This window comes from Scomber japonicus, chromosome 10 (assembly GCF_027409825.1).
Source record: "Scomber japonicus isolate fScoJap1 chromosome 10, fScoJap1.pri, whole genome shotgun sequence".
Taxonomy (NCBI): Eukaryota; Metazoa; Chordata; class Actinopteri; order Scombriformes; family Scombridae; genus Scomber; species Scomber japonicus.
This window is the reverse complement of record NC_070587.1, coordinates 24,054,582-24,080,084: the sequence shown is the minus strand read 5'-3', so window position 1 is coordinate 24,080,084 and position 25,503 is coordinate 24,054,582. Positions and strand designations below refer to the sequence as shown.

The following is a 25,503-nucleotide window of genomic DNA, read 5'->3' as shown; positions in this document are numbered from 1 at the left end:
TGAAGCTGCTCTCTGCCAATGAGTTTGCTTCATACATTGAGCGCTTTCTTCAAGCAAAGTGGTCATATGAAGAGTTTCCTGCTACTGAAGAACAGAAGCCAGGAAATAGAAGTCTCTTGAACGAGGTCACACATAAATGGAGTGACTGTGTGAATAGTTTGATGGAGAGAAGATTGACAGATCTAGACATCTGTGTTCCAGCTGAGCGTGCTGCAGTGATCTGAGGTGTTCTCTCCAATCCCACGCCGTGTCATGTGAGCTACGTGGATCACAGTTTGTTCAAGAACTTCAGCCAAGAGAACATCTGCAAGTCCATCAGACCAGGAGGAACCGCTGGAGATCCAACAGTGCATGACCTCCAAGCTATAACTCTTGTTCTCCTCTATCACTGTCCTCCTTTTTCCTTCCACTTTATTCTATCCATCCATGGATCCACGAGGTACAACAGTAGGCCTGGGTATTGTTTAAAAAAATCAAGATACCAGTACCAATCCAAGTACCCTTAAAGAGTTACCGATACCAAGTGAGTACTTCATTTGATATTCATTCCACATTTAGCACACTTGCTTTTATCTGATGTAACAGGTGTGAAGTGTAGACACACTTTAGAGCGTTTAGGTGGCATCTTGACTGCTGAACTGCTAAGCGTGCTAATTCAAATTCACTGTGACTTCACCCCCACAGATGGGTTGTAGCTGCTGTGGCAGTGGACCAATCACATGACGCATTAAATCCAAGAACACTTGCGTTTCTGTGAGCAAGTTCATGTGGTTTGATGGGAGACGTTTCCATATTACTTGGTATTGATTTATTTCGGTCAATACCTCAAAAGGTATTGAGTACCGATATCCAGCCCTACTCAACACGGATGGCAGTATGAGTATGTACTCTGGACACTTATCTCTCATGAACAAGAGCAGAGTCAGCACAGTGTCCCTGCTGTCCACATCTACTCACACTATTAAAGATCTGAAGTTCAAACACCTGCACTTAGTCTGATTCAGTCACACTGATGAATGTTGAACATGGTTTAAACACTATACTAGACTATATTGACCGTTACACTATACATTATTAAATTATTCATTATATTAATTTCAATGTTAAATATTAAAACAAAAGTGTTGGAACATGTAAGGTAGCTATCTATAAGTTACTACTGGAGTTGGACATCCAGGAGACTTGAGGCTTGCCTATGTCACCTGGCAGTAAAAACAATCCATGTTAGTCTATTTAAAATGTTCAACAGTTCACTGATCAATGTGTTTAGATAGATTTTCATTTGTGATGCTGTATGTGTCTAATGTCAGTGTTTTAGTTTTATTTTGTAAGTTAGTTTCTAAGGATGAGTTTTTCAATGCCCCTGGAAAAACAGATTTTCAGTGATGATTAGTTATAGAGTGGAATTATTTACAGATGGATGAGTGCTGTACTGTTCTCATTTTAAAAGCTGTTTACATAGATCTGATCAGATATTTTATCCTCTCAGTGTTGTTAACCTCTGACAGAGAAACTCAGTTTCATTTACATTCTTCTTCTGTTGATTAATGAGCACTGTTTCTGCTAAATAAACTAAAGCTGTGGTTTTTAATATTCTGTAATCCCTGCTGTAGATTCAAACCTTGCATCATAAACTCCTCAATAAAACCGTAAAGCTATCTGAATCCCAGACCTGTGTTAAAATGATGTGAAATGCTTCAGACCTGAATAAGCACGTTCTCTGCTTGGCTCCAGCTGAGGTGGAAGGAGCGGGGGTCCTGTGGGGCCCGGAGCCAGACCCGGGAGCAGAGCCTGAGGCGGCGGCAGCACCGGCTTCCTGGAACCAGATGATGAATTATAATAAATTAGAACAGTGTGGACAGCTTGAATCGTGTATGAAGCTGCTGATTTTTTAGCCCCAGTGGATAAACATTTAAATATGAATGTGTGAAGCACTGATGTAACGTTCCAGACACACTAACCCAGCATCTGACTGTGTGTATAGACCTGTATTACCTGTGTTGGACCTGCCGAGTCCGTCACTGTGGTTTCCTCTCGTCGGCTCAGCTCCAGCAGGCCTTTGGAGCGGTGTCCGTTGAGCAGGTTCTCGGCGCTGCGGGCTGGAGACTGAGGACCTCCGGCGTGGGAGATGGAGGACGCCGCCAAGCTGTCCTCTATATCCTGGTGCATGTCCACTCTGGTGGGCCAGGACTGCCTGCAGAAAAGAAGGAGAAGAAGAAGACACAGGGAGGGAATCAGCTTGGAGTTGAATTATCTTCTTCTTTTTTTAAATCATTAAAAAGGCTTTTACTGGCTTCTGGCAGGAGGCTTCGCTCTTCTCAGAGTTAAATATAGATTATTTACAGACTAATACAGACAACAGTGTGAGTGAGCTGAGAACAAAGAGCAGGGACTACTTCAAAGATGCTGTGAAGAAGCTGTTCAGCACTGAAATATAGAAACATATTGTTGTTCTGACCCAGAGGAGAAGAATACATCACACTATATTTACTACACTGCTATATGTGGAATAGAAATCAGGACTTCTCTTATCTCATCTAGTCAACAGATGATGTTAGGTGATGGTGATGTTTCTGTATTCAACCACAGCACTGAATAATGCACCAATAATTAAATAGAGTGTGAGTAGACCTGGAGGAAGTTTGTGTAGCTGATTAGTCAGCAGCACAGAGGAGAGAGAGAGAGCAGTGAGAGTCAGCCTGAGCTCATGCTGTAAATACTGTCATCCAGTGTGTGTGTGTGAACCATAACTGAAGCTCACAGCTGCCTGATAGAAGCTCAGCAACACTGACACAATATTTCACAAAGTGTGTCAGCTCATGAAACAATCGTCACCACTGTTTTTCCTCATAAGACAGTTAAAGCCTTGTATGATCTGTGTTACAGGTAACCAGCTTCAGCTCTTTATCCAAATAAGAAAGACTGTATTCTGAACCCAGATGTTTGAGTTGTCCAAACAGCTGCATGTTCAGACAATGTTTGAATCGATACTTTATACTGGTTGTTTTTTTTTTGTCACATCATCAGTTCCTTCTTCTGTTTGGCTGACTGGTAGTAGCTTATCAGTTAACTCAGTGGTGCAGGTGTGAAAAGGCTTCAAGGTAGCAGCGTCTGGGTGCTGAGTTACAGTAATAGTAGTAGTAGTAGTAGTAGTAGTGATAGTAGTAGTAGTAGTAGTAGTAGTATAGATTGAGAGGGAGAGACCTTGACACTTAAGTAATGTGTTGCCTTGACAACTGAAAGCTGACTACCTCCAGCTTAGAATCCGCTTTGGAACAAGCAACAACAACAAAAGCTCTTGGGTTGCCTCTGTAGGTCAGACCTCGCTTGCTTCACTGTAATTTATAACATTAGTTGTCACCACATGCACGCACTTCATGTCAGAGAATGAGATCAACCCAGGCATATCAGGAGCCCCTTAAGAACCACATGACCTCATACATAATTTACATGTAGGGTTAAACTTGCTTCTTGTTGAAATATTCTCATAAATTCCAATTTCCTGGTAAACAAATCTTACTTTTTCTTATTGAATATACATGTAGTAAGACACTTTTTTGAGTAGAGATGGAACTTTTAGCTAAGTCTTTAACATGGGTCAACCTCCTACACTTCCCATACTGCAATTGACTAATGTCTTTCATTAGATCCTCCAGGCCTGCTGAACTCCACGGCTCAACTTTTTAAAAGGCTTTCTGGTATAAATTGAAGTCATCCAACACAGCTGACATCACTATGACATGAGGGACATTAAACAGCTGTTCATCAGGCTGTGTTGTACTCCCAGTGACATGGAAGCTGAACTCGATGTGTGACCCTTAAAAGCATCCACGTTGAGTGTGTGAACTGAAACCTGCAGCAGGCCTCTTCTCTTCCACCTTTCACACGGGTGATGGGGCACTTTCTGTAGTGCAAACCGTTACCATGGTTACCAGGCCATTTGTGCCGACATTCTAATTTAAAATGGACAAAACTGCTGTCTTGTTTAGGCTTTTTAATACAGGGAGAGGAGGGTCAGTGCTGGGATGTGTTAGTCCTTATGTGTGTGTGTATGTGTGTGTGTGTGTCTTTTCTGGATAGACTAAACATACGTAGGTGCTATATGTTATGCCATATTCTCAGCTTTAATGATGTATTCTTTGTTGAGTTATTATCTGATTCAAACCCTTGATACTGAGCTTCAAAGTTGTTTCTTGGCTTTGAAAAAAGCAGCAGACTTAATCAAACGATCCAGAACTCAACAGACTCTGGTTTAGGATTGTCTTTTCTTTTCAACTTCTATTTCAAAAGTTGAGATTGAAACATAAACACCACCTGCTGTAGAAGCTCGATTGACATGATCAAAAGCACCAGGACAGCTACTAAATGGACTTTAAGGTGAAGTCATCTTTTTAAAACCTTGGTTCTGTATTAAGACTAAATGCAGCACTGAGGCATTGGAGTTAATTAGCAGGACCACAGCTCAAGTATTCAGTGTCAGCGGATCATTAAACACCTTCTATTGATGCTAATTTGATATTCAAATAAAAAAAGCAGAGCATCATTTGAACAAACTACATTGCCTAATGATAAAGATGCTGGCCTCTGTTGTTTATGATGGTTAGTGAATGTCTGAACTTGATTGAGGAAGTTGGGGGGGGGGGGTGTGTGTGTGTGTGTGTGTGTGTGTGAAGAAACAGTGAGACTGAGCGATTCCCTCGACAGCTCGTTGAAGAGTCAGAAAACAATTAATCCCACAAGGACGTCTGTTAGCTTGACACACACATGAATGCACTCTCACTGACTGGAGCTGGCATTTGCATACAAACACTGGCAAACATCTGAGACTACATCCACACTGAGGAGGAGGAATCTGAGAACACTCATACAAAACTACTTGGGTTTTTTCAGGTCACTTCCACAAGTCTGACAGTCCCGTTTGATGTGTGTGTGTGCGTGTGTGTGTGTGAAGCGGCTCCTGGTATGTGGGTCAGTCTGAGCCAATTAGCCGAGGTCTCCTTTAAACACATTAGTCACTATCTTGTGCGCGGGGATCACAGCGCAGGAGGCTAAAGATTCATTTCACCAGGCTGCTGCTGCTGCGCTACACCTCTCTGATCCCCTACTACTGAGACAACAGAGCGGAGGCGTTAAAGGCACCGCCGTCATATCAAGTACTTAATAAAGCATGAAGATAAAGGTGGCGACCATAACTCTAAATTAGTCGTGCTAGCAGCATGGCTCTAGTGTTTAATCCAGGCTGAAATAACCGCTGTACTTTGTTTTAATTGTGCTAATAAACAAACACTAGCATAATGTACTAAACTAAGATGGTAAATTTGATACCAACTAAACATCAACATGCTAGCACTATTACTGGTTTGCTCATGGATGTATTATAAGAGCTGATAGAGCGCAGCCACCAAATTTTCCCAGTGGTCACTTGTGGTATTGCAGCTTAAAAATCTCCCTGCGGCCCAAAAAGCATTTCCCCATAGACCACCATTGTAAAAGAGATGTCTGTAAAACTGTCAGGACACCTCAAACAGCAGACAAGCTCAATTATGACTCTTTATGTTATGACTTTTTGATCCATGGAGATTTTATATTTGTAAAACTTTCCTCGAGCTGAGAAAAGCTATTTAGAAATCAGTGACGTCACCACAATGTAAAGTCTGTGGGCTGAGTGGGAATTCAACGGTGGCGCCAGCGGAAGAAACACTACTGCACCAGTTGAGCAATTCTCATAGGACTGAATGGATAACATTTTTGGCCAGCATCAAAGAGCTCTCATAATACATCCATGTGTAAGGCTTATTAACATGACGACCATGGATTTATTATGATGTATTCACCTGAATGAAAATGGCTCACCATGGCTCTCCTTTTTATGTGTTGCACTGCACATGCTCAGTAGGGTTTGTCCTGCTGGCCCATAGACTTTACACTGGTGACATCACACACTTAAAAACAGCGTTTCTAGGCTTTAGGAATGTTTTATACATACATAACCTTCATGGATGAAAATAAATCAAAGTGTAATCATTGTTTGCAGTTGGAGGTGCCTGTCAACAGTGTTATAGTGGTCTCTTTTATATAGTGGTTTCATGAGAAAATGCTTTTTGGGTTGTTGACACTGGGACAAATAGGCAGTAAGGTGGAGCGCCGGTGCTGTATCAGCTCTTTATCCATCCATGATGCTGACATGAGCATTTATCTCAAAGTGCTGCTGTGCTTACGTACAACCTCACAGCGCTCCTACCATCTCTGTAGACTTTAAAGTTTTGTTTAGACATCACAAAGATATTCTGATTATACAATATGATGCAGGTAGCCACCATACTGACCTACAGACAGCAGCTCCACTGTACTTACAGTGTTTGTGCAGGTCGCTGTTGATGTGGACATTGTCTGTCTGTCTGTAGTGCTGAAAAATATGATGAGTCAAGTTTCCTCTTGTGTTGTGTCTTGTATCTGAGATGGCCTTTCCACCTGTTCTCCTCTGTCTCCATCTGTTCTTTTACCCAAACCTATTCAGCATCACTCAACTTCAACCTTAACTAGCATTGAGTTAAGAGAAGACTTAAAGTAAAAAGAAACAACAGTTGCCTTTTTGCTTTAAATCGATGCATTAGAGCATTGTTTAGATGTAAAGGAGCCTCTGTGGATCAGAAAGAAGGAATGTGGCGGGAGTCCTGCCAGTGTTTCACAGCCACAGCTGTCCTGCTGACGTCCGCTCTCGCTGCTCCTTTCCTTATTTGTTCCTCTCCTCTGTCCTCCTTCCTTTTATAACTGAACATTGCTGCTCTGGTCTTCCTTTTAAGAGGAACAATGTTGGCAAGCAAACAAAGAGGAAAGATCTAGACTGTTAAAGGGATCAACTGGGTTGTATTTGTTTTATAGTTGTCACCATTAAGATGAGCGACTGCGGCCAAACTTTGATCAACAGTGATGAACGACGGAAAATCTAAGAGTCTGAGATGTAGAATTAAAACATTATGGAAAGTATGTTAATAGCTCAACTTATTTCCTCTGTGTGTCTCCTCTGAGCCCAGCAGCAACATCCCAGTAATGCAGGTGGAGATCCAGTGAACCCAGAAATGGAAATGAAACCTTTGCAGATGTCACACAGCCTTAAGTAACTGTGGCTCGGCTCTGCAAAAGTGGAGCCAAGCAGGCTGCGGTGTGAGGCGGTGGAGCGAGATAGGTCAATTATCCTCCTCTCAGCTCATACTGTGACTCAGATAGTCATTATGATGAGGAACTGTGATACGTCGTACTCGTCCTCTAGTCTAAAAATCAGGATTTCTCCACTGGCTACAGCTTGGGGAAGGTAGATTTTTCAGACTTTGCCTCCTTGCATCTGTGCACGATCATAATGTACGGGTGTAAGTTTACCTGAATTGTGCCTTGATGTTGCTGGGGCTGGAGGAGCGAGTCTGGACCTCCTTCTCCTGCTTCTCCCTCAGGATCCTCTCTGCTAGCAGGTAGTACGTGGCTGTGATGTGGTTGTATTTGTTGGTCTCCAGGGCTCTGAAATACACACATTTGCATCGTCAGCATACAATGATTAGTCGCCACTGATTGCAACTATTTTGATAATTGATGAATCATTTGGAATGGTTTTAAGACAAAAATGTCCAAATTATCTGATTCCAGCTTCTTAAATGTGAACATTTTCTGGGTACATATTTGGGTTGTGGAATAGTGGACAAAGCAAAACAAGACATTTGAAGACATCACACTGGGCTTTGGGAAAAAGTGATTGACATCTTTTTACCAGTTTTGGACATTTTAAAGACCAAATGTATTAATATTAACGTCCGATATTTGCCTCTCACAGATATATCGGTATCTGTGTTTATGTTGTCCGGTACTGATATTTTTGTGAAGATATAGGCTGCATATATGCATATTTGACTTACTTCAAGTTATAAACATATAAGATATAAGATCATATAAGATTATCAGGGTTTCATAACTTTTTTACTCCCTAATATCGGTATTGGCCCCAAAACTCAGTCTCAGGCCCTGTTTTAAAGATCAAACAATAATTCGATTAAATTGAAAAAATAGCTGGCAGATTGATTGATAATGAAAATAACCATTAGCTGCCTCCCTAGAGGAGGCACAACAACACAGCACTGTTTTTCCATCCAGTCAAAAATCAGGACTGGAGCAGGTCATGTTGCCAGGCGAGACGTGGTTGTCAAGTTTTAGATTCCCAATTATCTAACCGCAGTATTTGTATCGGCAGAGCTCCGAGTCTGCATTCCACAGAGACAGAGCAGAGACAATTCAACTGGACACAATTTGGAAGTGCAACATGACTGTACTCAAACCTGCCGGGACTCGTCTGAAGGAATGTTGCACATATTCAAATATACACATCTAATTAAAAGATGTTTTTAAGCACTGTCATTATTATTATGGTTCCCCAACACTAAAATAGAAGAATACTAGAGCATAATATTGATTTGCATTTGCATTTAAACAAAGTTTAATTCAAGTACAATATATGGTATTGCAGATATTACATTTACTTCTATACTTACCGTGTATATGAGGTGTTTTATAGGCGGTCATAAAGGAAGTGTTTTTGAGGGAATAACTATTTTTTCCCACCTATATAGCTTCTTTTTTCTAATACCTTAAAAATAATGTTAACATTATATTGCACATAATGTAGTACCCTTATTTTGCCTCATTCAAAACATTTTCATTATATTATCTTAAATCTTTCTCATTTTTCCTGTCAGGTTTGCTCATGGGAGTGTTAAAACTGTCTCACAACAAATTAAACAGTGTGTAGTGGTATTAGTGGACCAGAAACAATTAGACAATATTAATAGAGTATAAGACTCGCCATCAGAGCAGCACTGTACTGTGACAGAAAGTTAGAGGCTAGAAAAACTAAGTAGAGAGCTCCATGATTAAGAGGCAGTGGAGGGATGTTATACTACATTAACATTCAAGTGTCTTTCCCCTCATAGAGAGTCTGACTAGTTATGACTTGTTAGACAGGTCTGGACCAATCGCAGATGTCTTGTAAAACGCGCTTATACCTAAGAGAATATTCTAACCACTAACAATGAATCTGTTTATACAGGTGCGTCTTGCATGAAGCGCAATGTGTTTCTCCTTGGAAAAACCAACAATAGAAGACTCTAGAGGTTGAATTGTGAAACTATATTGTGTAACCTGTGCTATCCAAACCATCAAATTATAAACACACCAAAATAAACTCTACTTTTATAAGGCTTATACATTTTCAGTTTGTGATGACATTGTCAGAAAGGTGATATTTCTATTTTATGTTTATTACTGAGGTCATAGTGGGTGGTGGTATACTTGGGTGTATTATATTGAATGGTGTTCCTAATATTGTGCCGCCTTATATGTATCAGCTTCATAAAAGTAGAGTTTATAGCAGAGCTGTTGTATTGGATTGCATCAGATTGCACAGGTGTACCTCATGATGCCGCTGTGTGTATGATGCTATAGCCTGACCTTCTGACCCTGGTAAAATCCGTATAGAGAGAAGCACATCTTTCTACCTCCCTGTGCAGCCAGTAGGATTACAGCTTAAGTTCTGCATATTAATGAAACTAATCAAAACAGCTGGATATACACAGGAGGAGGGAGAGCATTTCTGGACTGTGTATGCGAGTACAGTGAGCTTCCATGTGTCTGTGTGTATGTGTCCTGTGTTTGTGTTTGTTGAGAGAATAATTCATACATAAAAGGGTAAGTGGGGTTAGAATTATATTTTTATATTTATTTCAAATATTACACCCCTGTAAAGTTGAAGTTAGAAAAACATAGACTAATAATAAAAGGTATAAAGGCAGGCATTTAACCAGATGGAGTGAAGCAGTCCTTACTTGAAATAAGCTGCCTAATTTGTCCTCTTTTTAAAGTTGAAAGAAATCATCTTTTTCTAATAAACCTCTGTGTTTAGTTTGAGTTTTCATGTTGATCTGTCGTCTTAATAAAACCTTTCCAGCAGCGCAAAGGGATTTGAGTCATTTACTGGTATGCTTTTAATGTGAAACATCTATATGAAGCGTTGCATTCCACTGACAGAAAAAATAGTCAAGTACAAAGGAAATAAGGTCGTAATTAGTGAATGGAAACAACATTTCTGTTGAAAGAGAAACTGGTGAGTATGACAGGAATTCACTGTTGTTGCTCACGAAATTAGTGGTGTGGGATTCCATGTGTGAGTCATTACAGTACAGGTATTTGACCTTCTGTCAATCTGTTCTCATGCAGCCTTGATTTGTTTGGAGCAGATTTTCTTAATACTGTATTTGTATATTTATTTTAATAGAAGTGTTGAGCTGGGACGTTCTGAAGGCCAACTGTGAACAGACTAATTGATTGCATTATCGATTAATCAGTTGGTCAATAAAGCGTCAGAAAGTAATGAAAATTCAGTTTGAATTTCCTGAACTTGAAGATGACATCTTTAAATGTCTTGTCCAGCAACCAAAGATATTTAGTTACCATCATGTATGATAAAGACTAGTTTTAAATCATCACATTTGAGAACACTTTTTAGCCATTTGCTTCATAACCATTATACAAATAGTTGAATAATGCTTATATTTCTAGAATATGCACTGTCATTTCCTTGACTCTGTCCAGGAAGTGTTGTTGCATGTCATTCCATAACTGTCCCTTCACTTCCTGTCATTTCTACTGTTACATAAAAAAATGCCAAAATACAATACAATACAATACATATAGTACTGAGCTGTTAGACCCGCCTGACTTAGCTTATCAACTAACACCATCTGTTTCCATTACATATGAAATTCAAAACATCCTATTTAACACTGTTTAGGACCTACTTTTTTGTTTTAAAGTTAAAAATATCCAAATGTTTGTGTGCGGTCTTTTTTGTGTAGCATCTACAGAATACACATCAAGGTATTTTAATATGAAAGGGGCTTATAAGAAGTCAGGTTAGGACTTTTTTATGGGACAGAGTAAAATAAATTGTTTGCTTTGGTTTTCACTGTTTCTGATTTTTCTTTTTTTTTAATAATCTTTGTTGGTGTCTTTAGTTTTTTATGCTTTTTGTGCTTCTTTGTGTTTTGCTTTATCTTCCATTATCTCAGGACCATGTTAGAAATCTGTGTCTGATAATCCATGAATAAAATCAATCAATCAATCAATCAATACATCAATCGAGTACACTTAAAAACCCTCAGCATATGTTAGGTGTCTCCTGTCAGCTCTGGTTGCAGCAGAACATAACAAAGGGTGAACTCTGCTGAAAAACCCTTCATCACAAACTTCTATTAATAAATCTGTTGCCGACGCCCTGTTTAATCAAGTGAGGGCACGGCTAATTGACTGGCAGGCGGAGGAATTGTGCGCTGAAGTGTGAGAGCCAATCAGAACTGTGTGCTAGTAACCCGAGCGAGCCGTGTAGTGAATGAAAAAGCTGGCAGACTTGGGAGACGTGGCCTCTTTGTAGCGTGCTGTCTGTGATGCTGAGGCAAGGTCTCTGCTGTGTGACACTCCAAGCTTCTGAGAGAGCTGCTGTATAAGGGTGGAGGGGTGGAGGGTGAAGCACGGCTGTAGTAGCACAACTGTAGTAACACGACGTCACACAGACACATCAAAGATTGATGCTCAGTGGGGAAGCCTGCCTCGTAAAAACTGCGTGCTACAGATGTACAGTATTCTCTCTCTCTCTCCTATTATCTCATAAAGTCATACACACACTGGATCACAGCGTATATGCAGCCACACACACGCTTGAATGAAAGGAAAAAGAAAGAGAACACACTGTAGGTTTTCTCTCACACCACAGCTAGCTCTGTAGAGGAAGATGAAGGTGAGCAGTGAAACGGGGCTGACAGGAACAAGTGCGAACTTGCAATCGTGCCTCTGAAATCAACAGCCGCTCTTTCTGATGCCTGTAAATGTTTCCTCATGCAGCTCGCCTTGTTTCTCTTCTAGCTGCAGGGCTAGAGAGAGGAGGGGGGGGGGGGCTTTCTTTACGTTAAACCTGTCGGCATGCTTCAGGCGTACTGTTGGCTTCAAGTGCTCTGTGTTATTTGGCTTCTCTCATGGGTGATTAAGTGCAACAGTTTACTGTTATCAGTGCAGTTGTGTGTGGATGTATGCAGGCTGTGGTTAGAGCTTTTTTCATTGGCTGCTTTTACTTCATTACATTTCCTGTTGTTTTTTTTTTTGTTGTTTTATTATTTCATTTTCTTCTTATCTTTGTTTTCCTTCCTCACAATTCTATTTTATCCATTTTTATAGTGACTATTTTTTATTTATTCATTATATTTGACTAATCTTTTATTATCTTGTATTATTTATTTTGTTTGGCTATTCTGAATGTGAACATTTTTAGCTGACTTTTGGTGTTTCCTCATTGCAGATTATGATAGCATAATGATAGTAAAGCACTGTGTGTTACATTACTATGTATAAAAAGTGCAATACAAACAAAATCTGCTTGCTTGATTGCAAATGTGTAGCAATCCTCTGCTGAAAACAGTGCCCAACAAATGCAGAAGTTTTAGGAAATGAATGAGCCTTCACAATAATGATTCATTAATCGCCAAGTATTTTTATAATTCATTATTTTGAATCATTTTTCCTTGATGAAGGTTGGATCGACTGAAACATGGTGACTCAATAAAACAGCAGTGAGTGAGACAGTGTGAAAGAGCTTTTTAAAAAAGAATTTGAATAATTTTTTTAAGACAAAAAGCCCAAATACAAGAACTCAGCTTTCCATATATGGACATATTGTGGTTTTGTTAGTGTTGTACCTTAATAAACTGAAACTCTTTGGGTTGTGGACAAAACAAGACATTTGAGGATGCCATCTTGGGCTCACAGATCAACATGTTTCACTATTTTAAACAACTACTAGCTGCAGCCCTGATGTCAGCTCTGTCCTTTAATGGCCCAACGGACAGTGGAAAAAGTCAAGAAAAAACCTAGCACTTTTTGCATTTATGAGACACACTTTAAATAAAAAAAGTTGAAAAATACAATTGTAGACAAATGAAGATGAAATTGGTCACTTGAATGAGTTTAGTCATATCATACACTACTGATACATGAAGCACTCACTCATCTTTCTTTGATTAAGGATATAGATCAGCTACTCACTCTACGATGGCCTCTCGGTCTGCGATGTCTCCCAGCACCATGCGCTGGATGATGCTGTTGTGTTCCTCCTCTGACAGGTTTTTGTGGGAGACCAGGGGAGTGTTGTACTTGGTGGCGGGGGACGGGTCCACGCCCTGCAGCCAGGCGTGGCTCTCGATCTCCTCTAGGGATGCTCGGCGCTTGGGGTCCCTCTGAAGCATACGATCTATCAGACTGGAGTCGTGAAGAAAGGGTGAGGGGGATGGGGGGAAGAGATAGCACAGACTTTAATTTCAAAATCGCAGCGATCCTATAAACGCTTGTGTGTGGCACCGGTTATTTTAGTTGTATTAAACATGAGGTGCTGCTGGGTCCTGAAGAGACCCCATCTGCATACTTGTGGAAGTACTTGTGCTGGCTGACTGCTTCCCAGGTGCTGGAAGGTTTCCACCTGCTCCACCACCTGCACCCCCCCCCCCTTCAGCCGGAGGGAAAGGACCTGTCACAGCCATGTTGTCATTGTAATTGATGAATGACCTGGGTCAATACAATGTTTAGTCTGTCACAGCAGTCTCGCCTGACTCGTGTTGACTTGTTTGTTTTTATTTTGGTGCCTGATGACCTCAGAAGACTTTTTAGTAGATAAACTTGTTAGTTTTTGATTCGATTTACAAATGGAGCTGCATGAATTCTCACAAAAGAAACAGGCACTGCTGAAAATGACGCCTTTGGGCGACTCCAATATGTATTTTAGGGTGTTCCTATTACACTGGTGATAACACCCCTCTTAACCTGATCTTAATATACAAGTTGGAACTTTCAAAACTCCTTAAAGCCACAATATGTCATTTCTACTACTGTGGGTCTCTCAATCAAAACAATAACAAAATGTTTGATGACGTTGTGAAAAAGTGTGGGATCATGGGAGTTGTTCTGTAATTGTTAAACTGCCATCATTTACATCATTGAAGTCAGCTTCTTCCGGATAGGTTTACATCAGGGTTCTTTGTTCAGAAGGTTTTTACTGGGAGCTGAATTATCTGCACAGGTCCTTACAGATAAAACACTAAATAAAAGTAGTTTCACGAAAAAAGAAAAAGTGTTTCACCCATGCTGTTTGGTGGACAGAGTAGACCTGTCATGATAACTACTTTTATTGGACGATATATTGTCTCAGAAATAATCACGATAAACGATATTATTATCATTTAAAGATCATTTTATACCACTGATATGATGATAATATAATAGTATAATAATGTAAGAGGGGGTGGGATTTGTGAGTGGGGGCTACACTTGTGTAAAAACACAGACTGTCATTATGGTTGGGGACAGAGTTATTTACCTTTAATTGTTCTACAGTCTCCACTCAGGACGTACACAGTGAGGAATGGAGGACACTACTTGTTTAGACAATGTGACATGAATAGCCTCTTAGCTGCTAATGTGAAGTGTGGCAATACTGAGGTAAAAATATGATCAAGGTCATGTCCATGTGTCATATGATAAGTCCATATATAGACATGATGATGTTGAAATAGGTTATTGTACGTTAAGTCGATAATGTAATTATTGTGACAGGCCTAACCACAACACTGACACATGCCTAAAGGGGGTACGACACCATTGACAGGAGACCAAAGGAAACTGCGGAAAAGTTGCGTATTGGTCTTTTGACACTGCACAATTGACACATAATAGCCTCAGGTCTCAAGCTGCTGTTGCTTGAAACCTCTATAGTGTATTTAGTGTAAGGATAGGCCCTTCATTCATCTATATCTACTCTGGTTACTTCAGTTTAGATGCTACACAATTTACACTCTAACACGACTTTAACAGACGCCATTAAGAGGAGCCTTAACCAGCCTCAAATCAGGTCCTAATTAGTGACTGTTTTTAAATGGGCTCCTCTGCAGCTGTGTCCGTTCACATAATCTGTCTTGGATTGTCAAGATAGAGAGCGACGCAAAATCTAAAGGCTCTGACAGTCGTTTGAAAGAAGCTTAGTGAATGTGCCAGCAGCCGCTATGGGTGGACACTTCCATTTTTGTGTTTTAGCCAATATTCCAGCTGTCTTTTATTTGAATAGTCTAACTTGTTTTGTTGCCATGACACACGCTACGCCAAGTCATTGAATATACGCTGTGCTATATACTGTGACAGACCGTGTGAGACATCCGCTTTGACAAAGCCGAGCATGTTCGTCTATACAGCTGCTGGGCCGGCAGATTAAATTCCATGCAAATGACACTGTTGAAAGCAAAGAGATTGGGCTTTAATAGGATTGGGTGGGATATGGGATCTAGTGAGATGACTAAAATTAATACAGGAGGAGAAAAAAAAAAAGCATCATGCGCTCAGAAGTAAGCCATCGTTGTCATCTGTATAATAACACAGACAACTAAAGCATAGATACTAGGTTGTACATTTTACAGATGACAAAGCTGGAAAATAAAAATACACAAATACATAAACAAGGAGAAAATAATTGTTTTAACCAGCCTTAGTAAATACTGTCATTGTAAGTAGTGTCCCAGAATATTTTGTTTGCTTTGCTCCCTATGTAATATGATTCTTTCTTTGAGTGTTTTTAGAGAGAATGAGGACAGCCATCCATCAGCATATTCACACACACACACACACACACACACACACACACACACACACACACACACACACACACACACACATACACATACACATACACATACACACACACACACACACACACACACACTAGACTAAAGCTGATAAACCTGTGTAGCCAAGCCCAGTGCATTTCAGCTCATTTTGGCACAGCTGAATTTATTATTTATTTTTTTTATCCCCCCCAACTCTATCCAATCCCCCCCGAGTGTGTTGGCGCTAAAGTAGAAGTGGAGCATGGGATGGAAGCTACAGGCTAACAGGCTGGGCAGAGCAGTGCACTGCTGTCTGTCAGTCATGCTGGGGATTAGTCAGAGCAAGCGAGACTCCCTGAGGACCACGACCAGCAGCAGCAGCAGCAGCAGAGGCAGTAGAGAGGAGATAGAGGCAGCAGGAAGGGCTCGTCTATCTCTGCTCTGCTGCTGCACTGATAGCAAACATGCACTAAGCGCGCACACACACACACACTATCAGATTCTTCTTAAAACAATTTTTTAAGGAAAACCTCAATGTGAATATTTGTAGCTTTATATTTTGTGATGGTAAAATGTGTTTAACAGCAACTCCTCCACATGTCCATATTTGTTATTTTTTCTTCATCACTTGCTCTCCTATAGAGCTCAATTTGTGTCATTTCTTACTTGCTTGTGTCTTACTTGCCTCTATTGTACTGTCTTGTGTTTGATGTTAAATATTTTGCTTTATAGTTATGGAATAAGAGGGGTTGAAGAGTTTCCCCTGTATTTCAGATGTGTCTCAGGAGTCTCCTAAATAGTTTAACGATTCTATAAGCTTACATTATGACCACACCAGTTTCATTTACTTTATAAAAGGACTTTAGCGGACAGCTGACTTTGGACACATTTGAAGACTCTGGGAGACCGCACCTTCTAGTCAGCAGCACCAAAGCTTTGGAAAAGTCTCTCAATAACCTTAAAGTTCTTGGATAATGTGGACTCATTTAAAAAGCACCTACAAATCCAGCTGTTAAGACAGGCATTTAGGTAGTTGATTTTATACATTGTGAATGTGAAGCACTTTGTGACTGTTGTCTGTGAAATGGGCTATATAAATCCACTTCACTTATTAAGAATACTACAATATCCATGAGCCTCAGGTGCTGTTGCTATGTTATAGACCTGTCATGATGATTACTTTTGTTGGATGATATATTGTCTCAGAAATAATCACGATAAACGATATTATTGTCATTTAAAGATCATTTTATACCACTGATATAATGATTATATAATAGTATAATAATACAAAGGGGTTGGGGGTGGGATTGGAGAGTGGGGGCTACACTTAACTGCCATTACGGCCCAGGAGAGAGTTATTTACCTTTAATTGAGTGAGGAATGGAGGACACTACATGAAAAGCCTCTTATGGAGCTTTTCCACTATACAGTTCTAGCACTACTCGGCTCGACTTGTTTTTTGCATGTCCACTAGGGATAGTACCTGGTACCTGGTTCTTTTTTAGCACCTGCTCTGGCAAGATTCCAAGAGAGCTGAGCTGATACTAAATGTGACGTCAACAGACTGGCCGCTGATTGGTCAGAGTGTCGTCACTGGAAGAGTCATGAGCCGTCTGACACAAGAATCAAAGCCGGCATTTTTAAATATCGGCAACAGCGTGATGGAAAAGGTCGTTCCTGGAACCAAACCGAGTCGAGTTGAGTCAAGATAGTGCTAGAACTGTATAGTGGAAATGCCCCATTAGCTGCTAATGTGAAGTGTGGCAATATTGAAGTCAAAAAAGGATCAAGGTCATGACCATGTATCATACCATAAGTCCATATATAGACATACTGATGTTGATAATGATGTTATTGTATGATAAGTTGATAATGTAATTATTGTGACAGGTCTACAGTCACAAATCAGAGCAGTAATCAATTCAAAATGCTTTGTTGTTGAAGTTACAAACAGCACCATAGTCTCTGAAGTCACTCCAAAGTGAAGCATTTCTCAATAATGTAACCTTTCATTATACACATGATTGAATTCATAAGCTTGCTGATTGGCTCTTTCTGGCCAAAACGCACTTAGAGAAGTAAATCTTTATGTACACAGTAAATCCAAGCTATAGAAACACTCCAACTGTGATTCATATTAGATTGTCTATTGGAAAAATGATTTACGTCACAAACCAGGATCGCCTGAAATAACTCCTCCCACTTCACAACTTCTTTAAGGACATCGCACATCATTAATCCCTCAGTAAAGTGCAAACACACCCACCTCAGCACTTAAAGTGGTGCTGTACAAACAACGCCCGTGTGTGGGCTTACACAGAAAACAAAAGGCCTTGCTGCTTTAATACAACAAGTTTCATGCATGACTGACAGTCCACAAATCAAAGCGTGTGTATACTTGAAGATTGTTCCTGCTAACACTAACTGGCACACCACATCTTACAAGCCACAGATGACTGGCTGGTGTTATAACACAAGCAAGAGAAGGATGTCCTCTTGAACTCTTACAGTACATGAGGGACTCTGTGTCTCGTCTCATCCCTCTGTTTGTCTGTCCCTTGGGTGCTGTACTGACAGAGAGAGAGAGAGAGAGAGAGAGAGAGAGAGAGGCTGTAAAGTAGTTGCCGTCACACGAGCACCCTCCCCGCTCTAACATTCCCTCCAACTACGGCTTTCACACACCCACGCTGTTTTATAATAGCTAGTTTACACTTTCTCAGAGGAAGGTGTGTTTCTAAAGTTAGTGAGAGATCCCACTCACCTACGATGTAGGGACCATGAGAGAAAAATCAGACCTCCTTTCAATTTGGATCAAATAAACAACCTGACTCACTAAATCCCCATTCTTCTAACGCATCCCAGAATATGTAATGGAATATAAAAGAGGGTATTCAGTGTCTGTGTGTGTGTGTGTGTGGTTGGTACGGTAAGGACAGGAAATGAAGGAACACAGTGTTCTATTATTGCGACTGGCTCAAAAACGCCGTCCACGAAGTCACACTGTGAGAAAGACATCGAGACATGAGCTAAGGTGCATCTGTCTGCTATTGATTGGTGGTGACGGTGGCGAGGGTGACACTGGTCATGACACGGAGAAGTGGGTGGGTGTAAAAACAAACATTTTATTTCCGGTCTAATCCCTAGCAAATCTAAATCATGGATAGTAAAAACAAACAGGAGGAGGAGGTTGTGTGGGAATCGGAAAAAGCAGAGCCGGCGAATAATTAATTAATTGAGGCGTGTAAATGCTTTTTCGTGAATCGACGGGGGAATAGAGAAAGCAGAAAAGACAGAAGCACTCTCGCGCGGAGACGAGAAACAAACACACGTATTGGAGAGAGAAATGAGGAAGACTGTGTTCATCCAGTCACTTGGAACACAGAGCAATTGGAGAACAGGAGAGTGGACTATGTGGGAATTTTGTACGGAGAGGATACTTGACCTGAAGTATATGTTGAAAACTGAACCAGAGAATCAGATCATGATCACTAACAGACTGACAAAGGCAAACTACACTCCTGTACCCCTCCACTCATCAACCCTGACCGATATATCGGTCAGCTGATATTGAACGATATTGGCCTATCACAGATCCATCACTATGAGTTTTTTTTAAAAAGTTATATAGGCAGAACTTTACGTGTATTTAATCCTTTTTCTTAATTCAACTTTAATACATACATGTTTTTTTTTATTTAATTTTTTTAAAATATCATTTTATTGTTAAACTATAAAATGTTACATATTTTTGGCAAAAGTTTTTGATAACTACATTTGAGGGATGACTGCAAAAAAAAAAGTATGTTTATGTAAATGTTCTGTATACATAAGATTATCAGCCAGTATATCGATGCCGGAATTTTTTTATTCCCTAATAATCAGTATCGCCCCCAAAAATTCAGTATCATTCAGGTCCTAATATAAGCAATGGTAAAATGCAGGCCAGTTAAGCTGCCTATAAAACAGCAGTCCACACTGCTCTAAATCAATTAGCACTCTTAGAAAGTGTGAAATGTCAAAATGGTTTCATATTGTTTCTTGTCAGATGTTTTGTTCTTTCAGCAGAGCTAGTGTATAATGGCACAGCAGTTAAGGTGTGCAGGTTGAATTAGTTTTCCTATTTTATACTGTTGTTTGATTTTGAGACTGATTTATTAACACTGCAGTGTATTCATGACTTGTACAAAACAGTTGAAGAGAACTCATGTTTACCCCATACTGTGTCTTGCAGTAAAATTGAGTAAGATGAAAATAACGCAAGTAAGTTTACCTTCTTCCACATTTCACCGTCCTCACACTTACAGCAGCAGACGAACTCCGCTCCTATTCAGTTACGAGTCAGAGTCGACACTGCAGAAACGTGATATTAGCCTTCAAACAATGCGGCATCTTTTCACTAGTGTCAGCAGCTGTGTATAGAAATATACATTTTATAGTGGAATTACCACACGGATCACCAAAGGTCGACACAATCTAACCCCACCATGACACAATCACATGTACTTATATGCCTTTCTTGCTAAACCATATTGAGATGGTGTCACTTCCTGTGATGAGCATTCATAGTTTGCTCTTCTGTTGTCAGAATGGGCTGATGGGCAGTGCAGGAGTGGATTGGTACTCTTCTCTGCGGTATTCCTCTGTGTGGTAGACCTTAGACTATTAAAAACACATTACTAAGCCAAACTGATGTTTCCTTCATCAGGAAGAGTCTGGTCATGTTAGTTTGTTTTGAAACGGCTCCAAAGAGTTATAACAGCAATCATGTTTTCTGTCTCTAGAGAGTAGTTCAGTGTAAGACAGAAGCTACTTAGCCTTTATGAGAATGTGGTTGTGTTTACAGCTTCAGGAGCTTGTTGTGCTGCAAATCACAGCCTCTTCACTGTATACTGAAGCTCTTTGAGAGTTCTTTGCACTTTTACTGGTCTTCTCCCAAAGTGAAATGGTGTGTCAATGTGCGCCACTAATGCCTGAGCTATGTGATAGCACTGATGTTTGAGTGTAAAGACATAACATCAGGTTATATTATGATGGTTTTTATCAACATCTGCCTCTTTTGTTTCTGTCGTCAACAAAAGGTGGAAAAAAAGACGCTGGAAATTTTTCTGAATGCAAAACTATTCAGATATTGTCATGCAGCCATATAAAACCAGTCTCAGAGCCCATCAGATTGCTCACAGCTGCCTCAGCTTAGCACTTCAATCTAGTCAGATCTCTCCTTCCACTCGGAGGAGATAAGCGTTTATTTCCTGTGTCTAAAAATACTGTGATGTGCAGCGAGTGTGGAAATAAAGAATTGGCCATCGTACAGCGATGATGCCGCTACGCTTGTGCCAGTGAAACCCACTCGTTACCCGTTGCGTCAATTCAAAAAAAAAGAGAATCTATTGCTGTCAAAGTGAAATTAGAGTGGCTTCTATTTTTTGATAAAGCTGAAGTTTGTCCTCTTCCTGTTTCTGCAAGTCCAATCTGATCCAGCAGAGTATGAGCGACTGTGTTTGACGATCCTGCAGAAGGTATTCAGCGCAATGGGCGTTGTCAGAAGCACAAATTAAACGCTGCAACGAACAAAACAAGAAGATGATTTCTCTGCAGTCAGTAGATACAATAATGACTGAACTCTCATTAACCTGGAACAACAAACTGGCTCAGGAAGAGAAAAAAAAACTGCTTCATGAATATCTTCTTGATTAATCTTGGCCAGAGTCGTTGAAAACAACCCCCTCCTCTCCCAAGCTGGAGAGAATTAATTAGTAGAAAATTAAGAGTGTGATTTACTAACACATGGTTAATTATGCAGTTGTTAATATATTTGACTAACTGCCCAACTTATTTTGAGTGTGGAACATGTGTTGTTATCTGCGGTTGGACTCGGCTGCTCTGCAGCTGGGCTGCTTCGACTGCTTGAAGGGGTTCAGCATCTGCCACATTCTGGAGCAAATTGGTCTGCAGGGCCTGGAATAAATCAGCGTGGCTACTGCTTTATTCCACAATGCACATACTGAGGGAACCAGTTTAGCTATAGCTGACTACAGAGACTATACATTTTTGGTAGAGCTTCTTCTTCTATAGTACTTTTAACATGGCCACATACAGTATTTGTGACTCAGTATGACGCGGCAGTATGATGTTACATGAAGTCATCTTCTGGTATTATACTGCATGATCACAGTTTATTCTCTGATACAAACACATCATTAATAAAACTCTGAGGATCTGATGTCTTGTTGCTGTACATGACTTCTCATAAAATGTGTGAATCTCTAGCTATATTTCGTACAATGATGTTGGATGTATCTCCAATAGAGAGGTGATAGTCACTGGTATCTTTTCATCTATAAAGCCCTTATAGGAAAATAACCCCCTCACCTTTCTGCTGTTACTGCTCTGTCACTTTACCAAACCTGCTCTTCAGACTGGCTTTCACTTCATGTTCCACAAGTTCAGTCTGAACTTGGAAAAACTGCTTTTAGCTTTACCGCACCTGAACTCATGGAGCCCCACTTAAATAAATACATTTATACCTTTTGGACATTTTAGAAATGTGATCTTAGAAGCAGAGTAGAGGTTTCTGGCATAACTTTACATACTTCCAAGGTGCAGTTTTTTCCTGCTTTTTAATGACCCTGTTTAAATGCTGTTTGTAATGTGTTTTATGATGACCCTGATTTAGGCCACAAGCCAAAACTCATTGGTCTAACAATAAAGTTGGTTTATACTACAAGTGTTGCTGAAGCTTTGACTTTTTTTTTTTTTTTTTTTAGAAAATTAATCTTAAACATCCCAACATTTACTCATAATTGCTTTGTATAATTGCAATTATTTCTCGTTCTTGCTGTTGCTTTCCTTATCTGTCTATGTAATTGACTCAATGTCACTGTAACTGTGGGTTACCTTCAATGATCTCTTGAATATAAAAAAAGGTTAATAACCCAACTGTATTCTTCAATTGTGCTGTACTTGTGGTAGCATTGGTAGTATTGAGTTGTTCTCATAATAAAGCTAACAAATAGAACATATGTGGGATTAGACATTCAGTAAGACTGCAACAATGCAGAGCTCGTGCACACATTTTGCTTTTGTGGTTGATGTATCGCAGCGTCTTCACAGATATGAGTGCGAGATGTTCCACTGTGGTTTTTGCTGAACTGAACTGTGCAGTTGAACTCAGTCATGTCATATTGTGATACTAGTTAATACTTGTTGAGACAGGAAGAGGTGTGGTTTAACAATGACCACAGAAGAGAGTTAGCGATGGTAACATAATTAGTGCTAAGAGCTAATATTAGACATTCCTGTTGCTGCATGAAGGCTGTGTGACTGAAGAATTATGAGTCATGGCATAAAACTGAACAAAACAATTAGCTAGAAAGAACTTGGTATATGACACATGGTTTATAGACAGTGGGGCCCATCCATACTGTGTGCAGGATTCTGGTGTGAAGTCATTGCAGTACGGTTACAGGTCAGCGCCCCCGATTGCAGACTACAGGCCGTGTCAGCTTAATGGAATTGGCTGTTCTCCAAACACACATATACAGTATGAGGACTGGTAGCTGGACTCAGACAGTGAGTGAAAACTGGGATAGACACAGTAACACGTAGAGGGATGTAGTGTTAAGTGGGGCAATTGGGAATGAACATACAACACACCAGGCTCTGTATTGGCCTATGTCTGGTTATAAAGGTGCCATTTCTTTCCAATAGCATCCATTAAAAACGGGTCCCCTAGTGAATGTGTGTATATGTCACTCACTCTTTGCAGGCGCTGGAGACGTGGGCCGGTACAGTGTATTTACAATCCATGATCATGGTGAGGGTCTCGCTGTCGTTGGCCTCCTGGAAGGGGGGCTGGCCGCATACTAGCATGAACAGGATCACACCTAGACTCCAGATATCTAGAAACAGAGAGAGGGAGACAGTGTAAATCCATGTGAAGTGTCAAATAGATATTTAGCCCATTGAGATCGAGCATGCAGTATTAAAAGAGTACACAATATTAAGTATCACAACATATGAAGTGCAGATAAAGTGTAATAAAACATACATCAATTACATAAGGCATACATACATACATATATACATACACATTTAAGGCATATATGATTAAACCACGTGCAAATATTACAAACTATTTCTGATGTGGGATTTTCTGATTGAAGTTTTGATTATAGAGGACATATTCTGCAGTCTATATTTATAATCTGATGCTGGCATGATTTACAGTTAAAAAGAGCTCCTTAGATAGCTAACCCATCAGTTCAACCTACGACGTCATCATGTTAGGTAAGTAAATATCTGGTCTAATACATTTTTTCCATTTTTTTTCTCTATTGGCTAGACTGAATCATTTGTATGCAACAAGGAATTAGTAATATATTCATTTATATTCAAAATCTATAAATGTTGATGTAACCGCTGCTGATAGAAATGGCTTATGTAACACTTTCACATATTTTTATAACACCCAGCAGCATCTACAATCAAGCTACTGACTTATAAATTTGCTCAAAAAGTTAAGTGATGAATGTTTAGCACCTGATTTGGTCCAAGTCTAAATATGGTTTATTGTGTGTGAGTGTGCTTCAACTGGTACATTTTTACAGTCTGTTTTATCATACAGGATTTTATCAATAAAAAATATATCCGAGACTGCGCTCCCCTTTTCTTTAATCACATTATCTGTGCATATGGAAATCTGAATGGCAGTGACAGACGTCACAGAGAAGTTAAATCTTGCTGATTCAGCTGTATTGACTTTGTTTCAGATGATGCTGGAGCGGGAAAGACATGGTGTATCTTTTTCCTCCTGTGCTTTCATCTAATGTTTTCCGTACGTCTTAATAAATACTGACTATAATGGAAATAATAAAAAATGGGTATTGGATGGAAACCAGGAGACAGTTATAGGACGGATGCTGTCCTGAGAGAGAAGCGTGAGAGGAATGTCCTCCGGTAAATGTCACTGCTGTCCTGTCTTCTTTCATGCTCCTGTGGCATTTTAAGCTAATTCTATTTGTTCACAGGTGCGATACACACACGCTAATAGTGTGAGCAAAGAAGCGGCTGATGGTTTATGTGTTTCATTGAAAAACAAACTCCTTGTTATCACGGAAAAAGGGTGTGTGTGACGACGCTATAATGAATGTCAACTCAATTCATCTGTGTTTGTGTGTGCTTATTGGAGTGTGTATGTGTGCAACTTGCCTGAAAAGACAAACTGTCAGCATGTAGAAGCAGCCAATCATATTTTATGTGACCAAAAAAACACATGAGCGCACGCACACACCTTGCTCCAGCAGTTTGAACCGTGGTAACAGAGTTAATAGCAGGAGAACCAGCTTCTGGCATTTTGCTAGGAAAGTAAACATCCTGTCACTAAGTTTAGTATGTAGAGCCCTTAAATCTCTCTCTCTCTGCCTTACAGCTGAAATACACCAGGCAGCATGGCCACAGCAGAGTGTGTCCATTATGATCAAACTCTGCCCTCTCAACCTGGACCCTGCTACAACAGGAACTGGAGCTAACTTCTTTTCCAGACATTAGAGAGAGCTTCTTTGGGAACTTGTTCTTGTTCTTAGTATTTTAATCTGTTTGTCTGACACTTTGCACATCCACCAACGTTGTGTGTTCTGTACTGATTTGTCTGGAAGTCAAGTGTTGCGCTGTATAGTTATGTTGTCTAGTCATGATGACAATGTAGGCTTTACACGATCAGGAGTTTTGGGGCCAATCACCGATCAGTGAGTTTAAATAAACTGATCACCGATCA

General features: G+C 40.1%; 1 protein-coding gene across 1 annotated transcript in view; it reads right to left on the bottom strand.

Moving 5' to 3' along the window:
- Positions 1-25,503, bottom strand: part of snrka (SNF related kinase a) — a 53,988-nt gene that overhangs the window by 1,982 nt on the left and 26,503 nt on the right. The window contains exons 2-6 of the mRNA XM_053326860.1: positions 23,488-23,629; positions 13,129-13,341; positions 7,378-7,512; positions 1,996-2,194; positions 1,704-1,816 (exon numbers count right to left, since the gene is read on the bottom strand). Coding sequence (XP_053182835.1) covers positions 1,704-1,816; positions 1,996-2,194; positions 7,378-7,512; positions 13,129-13,341; positions 23,488-23,629 — 802 coding nt within the window. The remainder of the gene's footprint in view (positions 1-1,703; positions 1,817-1,995; positions 2,195-7,377; positions 7,513-13,128; positions 13,342-23,487; positions 23,630-25,503) is intronic.